The 15,444-nt window shown below is 45.1% G+C and overlaps 1 protein-coding gene across 7 annotated transcripts in view; it reads right to left on the bottom strand.

Annotated features, from left to right (window-relative positions):
• Positions 1-15,444, bottom strand: part of ZNF638 (zinc finger protein 638) — a 67,906-nt gene that overhangs the window by 38,207 nt on the left and 14,255 nt on the right. For 5 of the 7 annotated variants that reach the window (XM_052780876.1, XM_052780879.1, XM_052780875.1 and 2 more), the window contains one exon: positions 2,108-3,737. In XM_052780876.1, the coding sequence (XP_052636836.1) occupies positions 2,108-3,737 (1,630 nt within the window). Of the gene's footprint in view, positions 1-2,107; positions 3,738-4,562; positions 5,036-9,782; positions 9,936-15,444 lie in introns of those variants that run through there. The other 2 variants (XM_052780881.1, XM_052780877.1) reach the window with 2 other exon arrangements.

The following is a 15,444-nucleotide window of genomic DNA, read 5'->3' on the forward strand; positions in this document are numbered from 1 at the left end:
TCATCATGTCTAATCACGTTGACCTAAAAACAGCTCTGAAGATCAGGTTCATCTACAGGCGTGCTGGGGAGACAAAGGCCCATCTAGCTTACCTAGCACCTCTTCTGCCATGGCATGCAACAGAGGGTGGCTAGGGAGGTAAATAACAAAACAGAGCTGCTTCCCCAGAATACACCTCCAGCCTCCAGCTATCTGCTCATCAAGGACTTCTTGAGCCATCGGAGGGTCTTTCCCACAGCCTCTGAAGGATTTTCTTCCATGAACTTGTTCAGTTATTTTTCAACTAAGATTTCACAACATTGTGGCAAACAATCTATGCTCTGTATGAAACACCCATTCCCTGGTGCAAGTCATACCACACATGACTATCCATTTCTACTATACCATTTCCCCACCACTTCTCTTTCAGTTTGAAGGTGCCGTTTCATATGCTTCCTCTGTAACACTTAGCACAACTTTAAAGACAGGAAACTGAATGCCTAGGTCATCTTTAACCATGCAACTGAGACAAAGAAAACAACATTATTTGTAAAACCAAACTGTAAAACTGAAAGGAAGAGGAATTCTTCATTCTTTAGAATTCACAAATACACAAGACTAACATTTCTTGAACAAACTTTTATTTTTTGCAGTAAGGAAAAAAACCTGACTCTTCCGGTTATTTTGCAACACTGTTGTCTAAATATGGCTTGCCCCACGAGATCTCAAAATAGTCTGAGCTGCCTATGCAGCAGCAGGTGTACATAAAGAAAAAAAATACTATACAGAATAAAGTTAATATATGCCAGAGCTAGAAGCAGCCATGACAGGGAGAAAAGGTTGTGTAGCTGCAGTCGGATCAGGATGCCTGGAGAACACATGCTACACTGTAGTGCCATTAGGACAAGAAGTTACAACCTTTAATCTCCCCAGAAAACTTCATAGCTAATTTGTCAAGAAGTATTTTTAGTAATAACATTTGCTTCATTTTAGAAAGCACCAGTAAGCAAGCTACTGAATAATTCACATTTAAATAGATTACACTCTTCCAAAATGCTTCATCCATTTATTAACACAAACCAAAATTTGTTGCCCTGTTCAATTTTACACATTTTTATTTTAAAGCAGACTTCCCTTTAAGTTTTCAAGTCTGCCCAAACAGCTGCACCTCTCCCTGGCCTTCAGTGCTTCCAGTGTAAAAGTACTTGAAAATTTATTTTTACTCTGAAGCCCCTAATGCAGCTGTCACCATCTTCACTATTCATTAAGCTTTTTTAATACACAGCACAAATAGGGCCTAGCAATCTTGCATGATTCTGCCAAATTGCAAAAAAGCACTCCCCCACGGGCTTTCCACACATTTGTTGAAAACTATTTAAAATTTAAACAGATGAAACTAATAACAAATTATTCAATTTTTAAAATTACGTTCACCTGTGGTTTTGACACATTAAGCCTAGGTCTTTCAAGAAAAATCCACAGCTTTCAGAATGCTTTTCTCTCTCCCAGTATTCCCCAGTTCCTTCCTTTTCTTCCTTCAAGAGCTGAAACTGTTATTTGCTTCATAGCTGAAAGCTCAGTCAGATGAAAGAAAGCATTTTGTGTGTCCCTCAGAGCTAGTCTTCAGTCTCTGGAACAGTCAATGTCACACAGACCACATTTGAAAGATTAAATTTTCACAGATAAATAGGCTGCTTTGTTTTAATGCAGACTTTGCAGGGCTGAATACATGAACATCTCATCTACCCTACTGAGATTCAGCACACAATTTTTGCACACATTTTAGTCACCCAGATGACATTAGTATTTTACTCCACTGATAAAGGCTTTGTTTTGTCATTTGAAACCCACTGCAGAAGACATAAATAATTTTTAATATTAAAAAAAAATATTAAAAGATCAATGTGCATGGCAACTTTGAAATGCAATTTGGAACAGAACACGCTGTGCAGCAGTTACAATAATTTACTAGCACAGTTTCTAGTATTTTGAAATTTGCATGTAAGCACTCAAACTGGCGAACAGCATCACAATTCATTTAATGCGCAGTAAAAAATTAGTTCATAAACAGTGCAGCAGGTAAGATGCCGAATACAAGTTTATGCAATAATCTTTGAAAGACACTCACCTTCATATGAGTGCATTCAATGTTACACAGAGAACACATATGTGGAAATATTCTTGGAGATGTAGCATAGTAGTCATTCATCATTGACGGAGTGGGCAACCTTTTTATCTTCTGGGCATCAGACTGCGGAAACACTGGAAGCCATGATGCTTTCACAATACCAAAAGGAGATTTAATTGGCCCCTCAGATTGTGTCTGGAAGGTCTTCTGTCCTGCTCCCGAGCTGCTCTGGGCATTAGACTGGTTTGTCCCAGATTCATGCTGAGCTCTTTCATGCCGGCTTATAGCTGCAAGAAGTCCAGCTGAAAAGGGTGGGTGGGTCATCGGTGGCATTACATGTTGGGTGATAGACTGCTGGACAAGAGGTGGCATGACAGGTGGCATTATGGGCTGTGCCAAGGGTGGCATTATAGGTGGCATCATAAGTGGCAGAACAGGCGGTATTGCAGGCTGTATTGCAGGCTGGGATACAGGTTTCACCACAGGGAGTCCAGCGGGTGTTACACACAATCCAGACACCTTTCCCGTAGTCTCAGCTGGAAAAAACGATTGAGTATTTGAGGAATCATTCTGGAACCCCGTCGGTTTTATTGTATCTTCAACTGGAAACACTGGATTACATGTCACGCTAGATGGCGGGACACTCACTGACATATTCTGCTCTCGTTGGAAGTCTTCCCTGTTCTCTCCGCTCGATGCTTCAGGATTATAGACACGTGCTTTGAGAGGATCTTCAGTCAGCACTTCAGGATTATAAGCATGCACTTCAAGAGGATCTTCGGTGTAACCGTATTTGCTTGCATGCCCATAATCAATCACTTTACTCTTGACTGCTGCACCACTCGTACCACCAATCGTTTCTTCTCCTCGGCTCTGAGTATGTAAACCAGATAGAGATTGACCCATCTTACGAATCCGTATCTCTCTCAAGATTAGCGGCATGTTTTCAGGCGTTAACTGATCATCTGGATAGCGACTGAGTTCCTCCAAATCTTCATTAGACAGCCCAAAACTCGCTAAGATACTGGAAGCGCTTTCTGGTGTGTAGCGGTTCTGGGCATTTGAATTCTGCTCTGAGATCTGTGCCGAAGCAGATGGCTTTTGACCAGTTGTCCCAGCTGTGCACGGGCTACTATCCCAGTGACTTGTGCGAGGCTCTCCCTTCTGTTCCTGGTGTAGGTTTGTCTTCTCTTTTACCTTCCTCGGATCAGGCCTGTGCAGAGTTACCCGAACGTTTATCCTCTGTGAACCCGTCCACTGAAACGTTTCCTGTCCTGAAAATCTTTGTGACATTCCTTGAGGTGTTCCAGGTGCAGGCTTTCTCTGAAGACCTGCTGCACCTCCTCCCCTAAAGGATCCTGGAGGCTTTGTGCCAGATGGGTTAGGTCCTCTCGGCCTCTGAGGTAAAGCTCCTCTAGGGCTAAACATTGTGCTTTTCAGAAATGCCTGATTTAACCAAGCATAAGGAGGTGCAGAACTGTTGGTAGCAACTGAGGTCAATTGCTGAAGAGCCAACTGTGTCTTAATTTGTGCAAGCTGTAAAGGAGGAGGGCCCAACAGAAGTGGGCTTGCAATGCCAAGGTTCAAGGAATTCACAAGTGGTGCGAAACTTTCCAAGAATAACACAAAGCTGAAAGTTAAAAGACAAGTATTAGATTATTTTATCTTTTCACCTACTTTATGCAGTGGATTCTATAACCAGTGAGAAAAACAACTGAAGTCACAAAACAGTATTTTAGTGACAGTTTAAGTGGTACTTTTGAATTCAGAATTTTGTTGAACAAAAGCATTTTCTTTCACTGCATAAAATCTTAATATGCAGTGAATAGATAACAGATAACTAAGTAAATGAGCTTTACCCAACAAGTTCAATGTCACAGATAACATACCTAGTGATGACACTCTTTCAACAGCATTTTCTAAAACGTGGTATTTCAGTTCTTAATGACAACATAGTTTGGATTTATTTACAATTAGAGCTATTTTATGAGCAATAAGCCAAAGTATTAAAACCCTCCCCAAATGTTCATGAGGCATGAATTGTAAGTGAAACCATTATGTAGAGAATTCAAAACAGATACAACTTGGATGTCAAGTCACTGTGGAATTGATCTGAAGACAGCAGAACAGTTTACAGGAGGGACACTCCCATGACCACTCTCATGGGTAAACTACTATACCCTTAAAGTATTCAAAGGGTGTGACAACATTTGAATTCTGTGGCTAGAAAATTTCCATTTCCCAGATGTTAAAGGCAAGACCTTATATTGAAACAACTTTAACCAGAACATGTAAAATCATACAGAAACTGAAACCATCTACATACAAGCATAAAAAAAAGCACAACAGCAGTGAAAACTGCCATCTTTTATTTCAGCTGAAACCACTCAGAACTCAATCCTATAAGGTAGTAAAAGAATGTAGAAATACAGGTAGAATAAGACAAAGTGATCACACTAACGAAAAATTAAATACCACAGTGTTTTGGAAATGCATTCTTGTAGCATACTCAAAGCAAGGTGCCTCATCCGCCCAGTTCTGCCTGCACTCCAAAAATGCAGAAGCAGCACAGTCACAAGGATCTCAACAAGTCCTCACTGCACTCCCTCGTCAATCTGCTGTCTCCCGAAACTGGATAACCTGCTGTTTTCATTCTTCTTGTAGCAATACATTAGGTTTGAATGCGTTTTACTAGCAGATTTTCACTAAGCATAACTATAATAGGGCTTGCAGACATTCCTAGTTGCTTCTGAACTTACATGCTGTATTTCTGCAGTGTTGAGGTTCTTGTCTCACCAACACTAACTCCATCACAGGTTTTGTTTTCAAATCTCCAAACAAAAGTTTTTCAAGTAAATGGAGGTGCCTCTCTCATGTTTGTCATCTCTAAGGACTGAAGTTCTGAAGCTTGAGAACTGCAACTCCAAAAATAAAAATTACATGCAGCTACAGCTTGAGAGAGCTGAACCATGTACAATCTGCAGGAGTCAGATTTTACAGCTGAATTCCTGTAACTTGTTACTATCTGTATGTTAAGCATTCTTTTTAAGTTCTATTAGCAATTATTTTATTTTAATTAAGTACAAACTGAAGTCAGGCCAAGGAGAAACAGTAGCTACAGAAGCATTAATCATATCTCTTCTCCATTACAAAAACATAGGAAGCAATAATAAAGAAAAGATTCCCACCAGACAACAATCCTGGAACTCTGGCCTCTCATCCAAGACTCCTTACCCAATATCCCTCCTCCCTCAACAAATTAAATCATGTTTAAACAGTAACTGCATGTCAGGCCAAATTTGTTCAAGACAGTTTCAAAATAGACTAATAAGCAAACATCCACAAAGTATTCTCTTGCCTTTCAGTTTTGCTGTTCTCTGGAACTCTCATTACTGGAGGGCAAAAAAACCTCTCAGCACGTTAATTTGGAAAGTAGCTGGAGAGAGAACAGTATCAAAGCCACCCATAACAAGTACGAATATGTAAGTAGAGCACATTTTAAAAATAAGCATGCTGGTTTGCAAACTGCGCCTTAATTCAGTGGATTAGGACTCTCCCAGGAGATCTGTGCAGGAGTGTGCTAGTTTCAGCTGGGATAGAGTTAATTTTTTTCACAGTAGCTGGTACAGTGTTGTGTTTTGGATTTAGGATGAGAATAATGTTGATAACGCATGGCTGTTTTAGTTGTTGCTGAGCAGTGCTCACACAGAGTCAAGGCCTTTTCTGCTCCTCACCCCACCCCACCAGTGAGGAGGCTGGGGGGGGGCACAAGAAGTTGGGAGGGGACACAGCTGGGACAGCTGACCCAAACGATATCCCAGACCATAGGACGTCATGCCCAGCATAGAAAGCTGGGGGAAGAAGAAGGAAGGGGGTGGACGTTCGGAGTGATGGCATTTGTCTTCCCAAGTCACCGTTACGCATGATGGAGCCGTTTTCCTGGAGATAGCTGAAAACCTGCCTGCTGGTGGGAAGCAGGGAATGAATTCCTTGTTTTGCTTTGCTCATGTGTGGGCTTTTGCTTTACCTATTAAACTGTCTTTATCTCAACCTACGAGTTTTCTCACTTTTACGATTCTCTCCCCCATCCCACTGGGGTGGAGCGAGCGAGCGGCTGTGTGGGGCTGAGCTGCCTACCCGGTTAAACCACAACAGTCCTTTTTGGCACTCAACCTGGGGCATGAGTAATTTGAGATAAGGATGGTAATTGGGAGAGGTAACGGGCAAAACATGGACTGAACACAGCTAGAGAGCCAAGAGCAAAATGATCATGGGGAATTTTGGTTGTAATTGTGGTGAAGGGACAAGGGGTGGATTGTGTGCAAATGTTCCGCTTCTGTTTGGTGTTGTGATTATGTTATTTTGATTTTGGTGCAGGGAATTCTTTTTGTTCATGTGAGTGAAGTCTGTGAAGATTGTGAAGAGTGTGTGACGAATGTGGATTTTAATGATAATTCTTAAATACACGATTCACAGAGACAAGGGGTGGAATGTATTGGGTTTGCGTGGCAAGGTTTTGGTAGTGGGGAGGGCTGCAGGGGTGGCTTCTGTCAGAAGCTACTAGAAGCTTCCCCCATGTCCAACAGAGCCAATGCCAGCCGGCTCCAAGACAGACCCGCCACTGGCCAAGGCTGAGCCCATCAGCAATGGTGGTAGCACCTCTGGGATAATGTATTTAAGAAGGGGGGAAAAACCTACGCAATTGCAATTGGGAGAGAGTGAGAGTATGTGAGAGAAAGAGCCCTGCAGACCCCCAGGTCAGTGCAGAAGGAGGGGAGGAGATGCTCCAGGTGCCCGAGCAGAGATTCCCCTGCAGCCCGTGGGAAAGACCATGGTGAGGCAGGCTGTCCCCCTGCAGCCCATGGAGGTCCATGGTGGAGCAGATATCCACCTGCAGCCCAGGGATGACCCCACGCCGGAGCAGGCTCCTGGCAGGACCTGTGGCCCCGTGGAGAGAGGAGCCCATGCTGGAGCAGGTTTGCTGGCTGGACTTGTGACCCTGCAGGGGACCCACGCTGGAGCAGGCTGTGCCTGAAGGACTGCAGCCCGCAGAAGGAACCCACACTGGAGCTGTTCATGAAGAACTGCAGCCCGTGGGAAGGACTCATGTTGGAGTCCACGGAGGACTGTCTCTTGTGGGAGGGACCCCACACTGGAGCAGGGGAAGAGTGAGGAGTCCTCCCCCTGAGGAGGAAGGAGCGGCAGAGACAACGTGTGATGAACTGACCCCAACTCCCATTCCCCGTCCCTCTGTGCTGCAGGGGGGGAGGAGGTGGAGAAAATCAGGAGTGAAGTTGCGCCCCGGAAGAAGGGAGGTGTGGGGGGAAGGTGTTTTTAAGATTTGGGTTTACTTCCCATTATCCTGTTTTGATTTGACTGGTAGTAAATTAAATTGATTTTGTTTTTTCCCCAAGTTGAATCTGGTTTGCCTGTGACAGTAATTGCTGAGTGATCTCTCCCTGTCCTCATCTCAGCCCACAAGCCTTTCATTATATTTCCTCTCCCCTGTCCAGTTGAGGAGGGGAGCGATAGAGCAGCTTTGGTGGGCACCAGTGTCCAGCCAGGGTCAACCCACCACAAGGAGCAAACTAGAACTTCAACAGGAAGAATTTTTACCACTCAATTAGAGATTTCGAGGCAGTGTAGACCACTCAATCACCAGCGTGCTGTGATCAGGTATGCTCCCACACCAGTATCTTGAACCACTGCCACAAGTCATATGCCTCTACAAACCTCATCAGCGTTCACACACAACCAGCCCAGTCAAAGACAGTGATCCGGGAATCAGCAGGTAGAAAAAGCCAACCAACATACTGCACAGTCAGTCCAATATCAGAATGCCACAATGAGGTCTCTTCTGTTTTACAACAGTTTTTAAAGCTATCACTCCAGCAAACTCCTAAGGTACACAGTCATGTTCAACAGGGAATATGGGTATATACTCACTTTGCCCCAGAGTGCGCTACTGGAATAATCTATTTAAAAGCAAAACAGATTAAATTTCTTTCACTTTTCAGTGAATATTCTAAACTAAAATTGAGGATAACTTTTTCCCACTTTTGTGCTGGTTTTGGCTGGGATAGAGTTAATTTTCTTCACAGTAGCTAGTATGGGGCTATGTTTTAGATTCGTGCTGAAAACAGTGTTGATAATGCAGAGATCTTTTCATCACTGCTGAGCAGTGCTTACACAGAGCCAAGGCTTTTTCTGCTCCTCACCCCACCCCACCAGTGAGGAGGCTGGGGGGGGCACAAGAAGTTGGGAGGGGACACAGCTGGGACAGCTGACCCAAACTGAACCAAGGGATATTCCAGACCATAGGACATCATGCTCAGCATAGAAAGCTGGGGGAAGAAGAAGGAAGGGTGGGACGTTCAGAGTGATGGCGTTTGTCTTCCCAAGTCACCGTTACACTTGATGGAGGCCTGCTTTCCTGGAGATGGCTGAACACCTGCCTGCTGGTGGGAAGCGGGGAATGAATTCCTTGTTTTGCTTTACCTATTAAACTGTCTTTATCTCAGCCCATGAGTTTTCTCACTTTTACTCTTCCGATTCTCTCCCCCATCCCGCTGGGGGGGAGTGAGCGAGTGGCTGTGCGGGGCTTAGTTGCCAGCTAGGGCTAAACCACAACAGTTTTAGCAACAGTACTCCAAAACAAGGAAAAAACCATCTTCCATTTTGGATACTAAAAACATAAAGATAGCCTTACTGAAGTAGAACAGAGGTCCAATATCCTGTGTTCAACAGTAACCAATACCTGATGCTACAGACCATGCTGCAAGTTAATGTACTTTCTCCTAAATCCAAAGTTTGTAATGTCATTTTACCAGAGATGTTAATTAAGCAAAATAGAAACTTTTCTCAGAATAGACGAACAAAATGCTGCAATCTGTTCAGGACATGGTAATACTGGGCCTGCTAACTTATGCCCCAAAAATGTTAAAAAACAAACAGCCTCAGAAGTAGATGCTCCTTAACAAACAGGACCACAAAAGCCACTTTCTCAGCCACTGCGGTGTTGGAAGACACACATCAAAAACAGTCTCTTCAGGTAAGCAGAAGAGACGTGGCACTAGCATTTAAAACTACCTTCCTGGGACAGGAAAATAAGAGAACAGATACTAAGAATTTATCTCTCAAACTAAAACTGTTAGGTTCTCCATCAATATTAATAATTGAAGAAATAGAAAAGAGAGTTTTGTGATTTCCGTGATCAAAAGGCTAGTTCATGAAAGAATTCAAAATAGAAGTACAAAGTAACATTAAAGCAAGGTTTTAAGTGTCATCCATATTTGTGCTGTACAGCCCTTAATGACTCTGAAACCCATCTGCAGTGAAACAGTGAGGACTTTACTCAGACCCACAAAAATGCACATATATTTGAGCACATCTAAGACATTAGTTTCCTCATCACCTGGCCCTATCTACATCTGAAGTTGAAGGAAGTAGAGGCCAAACAGTTAAACTGCGTTCCTCCCCTGTGGAAGTCGTATGCTCAAATCCTCTTCTGACATCCAGTCAAGTGTTGTACAACAAAGAAGGTGCAATGAAGCCTTAATCAGCTGAGTCTCATGACTGACCTTTTCAAAAGAAATGCTGGAAATGACAGTTGAAAGATAAAGTGATGCCAAGACTAAGGAAACAATGGTCTGGACTTTTAAGGCTAGACTCTCACCTTCCTCTTCAAAAGAAGCTTTGTTTGGGGTGTGTCTGTGATCCTCTAGACTGCTTTTTCTGGTGCAGTGACATCCTGACTAGTCTTATAGCAGTGACCAAGCACATTGCTGATGCTTCATCATAAGTAAATGAAAAATAGGTGGAATTCCCCAAAGACCATTATCCTCACCTGACTCCTGGAAAAGGTAGTCCCTGTAGTGCACATAAAAAATATGTTAGGGAAGACTATCTGGGTTACTCCTGCCTCAGGCAAAGGTAAACCCATTCAAGGGATTGCTTTTGTTCAAGGACCTGGGTGCTCTTGGTGGATGATGCAGAAGGATGGGGAATTCCAATGTGTGCCTCAAGGGGGTTTGATTTTAGGTGAGACTAGCCAATGAATTGAATTGTATGATGTTAATTGCCATATAACCCTGCCACTGTATGTCATCATTACTGTAATTGTTATATGCTCTATCAATGGTATTACAGTAAGAATCACTTAGATCAAGCAAGAATGAACTTTGATAAAATTGAGCAAAGTGCAGTAGTGATGGAGCCAAAGTGACTTCAGCATGCAACAATCCAACGTTGCACACCATCCTCCTGCTGTGCCCAATGTCACCTGCCTGCCGCACCACACCAAAGCCCAACCCTGATCTGCCAACGACCGAGTGGAGTTTGCACCATCCCTCCTGCCCACAAAGACTGGTATGACAGATGGAGCCCAAAGTTGGGGAATAAATGAACTCAACAGACATTTTATAGAGATGGCCTGTATACTAAGGGAATGATCTCTCTCTTTCAACAGGAAAGGTAATGTTGATTAATTAGGATGTATTGGAAGGTACAGGACCTGAGCATGACATAAACAGTATAGAATAAGGGGTGGATACTGTCCTGGTCTCAGCTGGGATAGAGTTAATTTTCTTTCTAGTAGCTGGTATAATGTTCTGGATTTAGTATGAGAAGAATGTTGATAACACACTGATGTTTTCAGTTGTTGCTAAGTAGTGTTTAGACTAAGTCAAGGATTTTTCAGCTTCTCACGCTCAGCCAGCAAGAAGGCTGGAGGGGCACAAGAAGTTGGGAGGGGACACAGCCAGGGCAGCTGACCCAAACTGGCCAAAGGGGTATTCCATACCATGTGATGTCACGCCCAGTATATAAACTGGGGGGCAGTCAGCCTGGGCGGGTGGATCACTGCTCGGGAACTAACTGGGCATCGGTCGGTGACTGGTGACCAATTGCCCTGTGCATCACTTGTTTTGTATATTCCAATTCTATTATTATCATTATTACTATTATTGTTATTTTCTTCCTTTCTGTTCTATTAAGTTGTTCTCACCTCAACCCACGAGTTTTACTTTTTTTTTTTCCCCTGATTCTCTCCCCCATCCCACTGGCTGAGCTGGAGCGAGTAAGCAGCTGCATGGTGCTGAGCTGCTGGCTGGGGTTAAACCACAACACCCTCCCTCTCTCTAACCTTCCTCCCTCCCCAGAGGTCCAGCTGCCTGTGTTTCAAGGATCCAAGGTCCACCTCTGGTGCAGCCCAGCTGCATAACCTTGGCCGGGCTGCTGAGAAAACTGTTAGAGCTGTAGGAAAGACTTCTGATGAAATCTGTAGAGAGAGTTAAAAAAAGGCAAGGGGGGGGGGGGGGGGGATTACAGGCAGAGACAGACAGGTGCCATTTGCAACTCAAGGATTCAATACGAAAAACACCAACTGAGAATAGTAAAAAAAAATCCTAAAGAAAAAAAAAAAACAGGGAGGCAGTGTTGATGGATGGATGACATCAGTGAATGACAGCAACCTAACAACACCGAGGAGCCATTTCAGGGAGCAGCAAGGTCTTCTCTTCCTGATGCCCATCTGGTCAGCAAACATCCTTTGGCTGTCCTACTGTAGGCTGCAAGCATGCTAATGCTTAGACTAGCAGTCTGCTAAATCCCACCAGCCTCAGTGGATGTTTAGCAATAAATAATTGTTTTGCGTTTTTGAACTATCTGCAGCTGGCTTGCAGAGTCTTTGTGCAAGGCTAAAGCCACCTAACCAACAAAGCGGACAACTCGCTAAACCAATCTGGAGGCAAGCCAACAAAAATATGTAGAAAACTCCTCTCTCTTACAGTTACAGGAAGTGACTGTCAAAAGCAGTGGGTACTAGCAGATCTGAAGCAAATACAAGAAGTCCTGCAAGTGGAAAAGGGGAAATGCAGCACTGACCAGCAATACCGCTGAGTTCAAGCTTTTTATGTTGAAGGTGAAAAAAATGGTACCTACATCACAAAGCTGTACCATTTCAGTGGTCAGCTGTCTATCAACGACAGAAACACCTTTAAGTCAGCAGTGCAGTACAAAAATCAATCAAAAAGACAGAGCAATGGCAAGCCCAGGAGCCCCAGAAGGATCACACTGTTTGCACTGACAGCGATGTGACTTTAAACGTGCAGTAGGGCTGACCCCGGCCAGCAGCCAAGCACCCACCCAGCCACTCACTCACACCCACCTCCTCAGCGGGACAGGGAGAGGAAAAGTGATAAAGCTCATGGGATGAGATAGAGATGGTATGAAATGGGGGGAGCCAAGCAAAGGCTAACACTCACCACCTCCCACAGGCAGACCAGGCAACAGCCACCTTTGAAGCCAAAAGCCTCCTCTTTCTTCCTCCACCCCATTTATAGTGCCGAGCCTGACATTACATGGTATGGAACAACTCTTTGGCCAGTTCGGGTCGGCTGTCCCAGCTGTGCCCACCCCAGCCTACACTCAGGAGTGCAGGGGGCAAAGCAGAAAAAAGCAGCAGCCTGGACACTGGGCAAGCACTGGCCAGCAGCAGCCAAAACACTGGTGTGTGACCAGCACTGGTTTAGTGAAGGGAGTTAACTCCATCCCAGCCAGAGCCAGTACAAAACAATACCTACTTCACGCAATCTGAACATGAAGCATACAGCACGGGTTAGCAGCAAGACACCAACAGAAGGAAAATAAACTAAAGCAAGCCATTACCAGAACACCTTCATCTCCTTCAAAGTCCAGCTCAGTAGCATTAAGCATTAAATAAACTGCATCTAAGCCAGACTCCTCCATCACTACTGGTCCAACTACAGCAAAAGCAGCAGCATAAACTCCAGACCCCAAATACGAGAAATTAAAGTTTGATACGAGTCCGACTTCTTCCCTAGAAATACCAAATCAACTACACGACAACAGCTTGAAAATCAAACCAGATGATTTGTTCCCTGCTTTCCTTCAAACCTACAAAAACTTATTAAACAGACTACTGCTGTTTGAAACAAATACAATTTTATTACGTGCATCCTATTACACACCTTATCAATACCCAACAAGCACCTCCCAAAAAGCAAAATCAACTAACAGAACAAATTCAAGAACAGGGCTGCAGAAATCTGAAGTGCTAATTTGTAATTAATTCCTGCCTCTATATTTCCCTCTTTGGTAATATGGGGGGGGGGGAAGTCCTAGAGCTGGAGCAGACCACTGTTACAAGGCACTTAACCAAGATGTTTATCACTGCCTGGCTACAAAAGCTACTATTGAATGCTCACCCTCCTTGCAGTCAGTAATACTTGTTTTTGCTGCCCAGGCTGAATTCAGTGACAGAGAGTAACTGCACCATTTCCTACCTTCAAAACTACACAGCCACCACAGGTCAGAGCACTCCAATTCAAAGCAACTGCCCCCAAGTTCTGCCCCACTGCTAACTCCAGCGAAAATCAGAATTGAGCTCTATGTATGAGTGTATAGGAACTGATTACATAAACCTGATGCACAAAGCGAGCAACTGTGTGAACTAAATGAGCTAAACATAAAGTTAATGTTGTCAAACATTACTAAGATACTGACAGAAACCATTAGGTAGCTATCACAAATATAAAAGCACCTAGAAAAAAGTAACAGAAGCTGAAGTTTCGTAAACAAAATACAATACATATGTGGTGGGCTGACCTCCGCCAGCGGCCAAGCACTCACACAGCTGCTCACTCACTCCCCACCACCTCCCCACCCTAGACAGACAGGGAGAGACTAGGAAGAGCAAAAGCAAGAAAACCCATGGGTTAAAATAAAGACAATCTAACAGGTCTTTAGACCCACCCCCGTCCGAAGAGGGGGGAAACAACCACAAGCAAAGCAAAGGCAATCACTAACCTCCTCCCACAGACAGACAGATGCTCAGCCAGGCTCAAAAACCACGACCTTGGAAGTCAAAAAACACCCTTTTCTTCTTCCTCTACCCCAGTTTTTATTGCCAAGCATGACGTTACACACTACAGAACAGCTCTTTGGCCAGTTCCGGGTGGCTGTCCCAGCTGTGTCCCCTCCCAGCCTCTTGCCCAGCCCCAGCCTGCTTGCTTGGAGGGGCCAGGGAAGAAAGCCTTGATGCTGTGCAAGCACTGCCCAGCAAGTCCCAAAACATCGGTGCTTACCTCCACTGGTTTAGCCACACAGCCAAAACACAGCACCACACCCCATCCCAGCCAGACCCAGGACCACTTCACAACACAATCCACTGAAATATTCCCAAAGCCTGGAGGTGGTCTCCCCAGGGGTTTTCTGCCTGAGGCTCCCAGGGAGGCCATGCTCCCTGGCTGCGGCACAGAGCACGCTCCTCACAGCTGGTCCTGCCCGGCCGGGCCCAAGGGCAACCGCACCAACTATCTCCTGTTGGATCTGTCTGAAGGCCTGCTGCAAGGCCCCACTTGAAATAGTTCTTCTTTTGGGTTACTCAACAAGAGAGGACTCACAAGCTGACTGCAACCCAGAGCACACATTCTCCAGAAACCCACAACGCCTAGGAAAGCTGCTGTTTGTTTTTTGTTAGCTGGTGGGGACATGGCTGTTACATTCTTGACCACACCCACAGGGATGTGACGATGTCCATCCTTCCACTTCAGTCCCAGGAACTGGACCTCTTTTGCAGGTTCCTTGATCTTGCTTTGGTTTATGGCAAAACCAGCCTTCAGAAGGACCCACATTATTCTTTTGCTTTCTCGAACACTTTCTACGCTGTGTTGCCCAACACAAAGATGTTGTCAGTGCATGGCGGGTGTTCAGGGGATTCACCCTGTTCCAGTGCTGCCTGTATCAGTCCCTGGCAAAAGGCCGGGCTGTCCTTCCACCCCGGGGTAGTCAGCTCCAGGTGCAGGAACACTCCTCCACATGAAAGCAGCCTGGGCCCTGCACTCTGCTGCCCAAGGGATGGAACAGGCATGGGCAGCACCAGTTGTGCCATACCACCTTGCCTCAGGCTCCTGCCCACACTGGAGTACGGCATGTCCAGCACAGCAGCATGACCTCCTTCAGACCATGACAGTCCTCCTTCAGCCTCCACCCTCCATCAGACTTTGGCGTTGCCGTATGGGACTACTACAGGGTGAAGTCACCCCCAAAATCCAGACGGGTTCCGCCCCTGTACCCTGATGGCATTGGGGTACACTGTGCACCGGAGTCCACCAGAGCCTTGTGCTCCCATGGGTCCGATGTGCCAGGCCATCGAATCCACACGATCCAGTTGAGTCCATTGTCCCTTTCCTCTGCCTAGCCAGAGACAGGGCCCCCCTACTCCTGGTTGGAGCATTCATTATCTGACCCCTGCCATAGCAGACCAGACGTCCCTTCATCAAGGTCAGGAGGAGGAGAGGCATCCTCAGCCCTTCTAC

Source organism: Harpia harpyja, chromosome 2, assembly GCF_026419915.1.
Source record: "Harpia harpyja isolate bHarHar1 chromosome 2, bHarHar1 primary haplotype, whole genome shotgun sequence".
Classification (NCBI taxonomy): Eukaryota; Metazoa; Chordata; class Aves; order Accipitriformes; family Accipitridae; genus Harpia; species Harpia harpyja.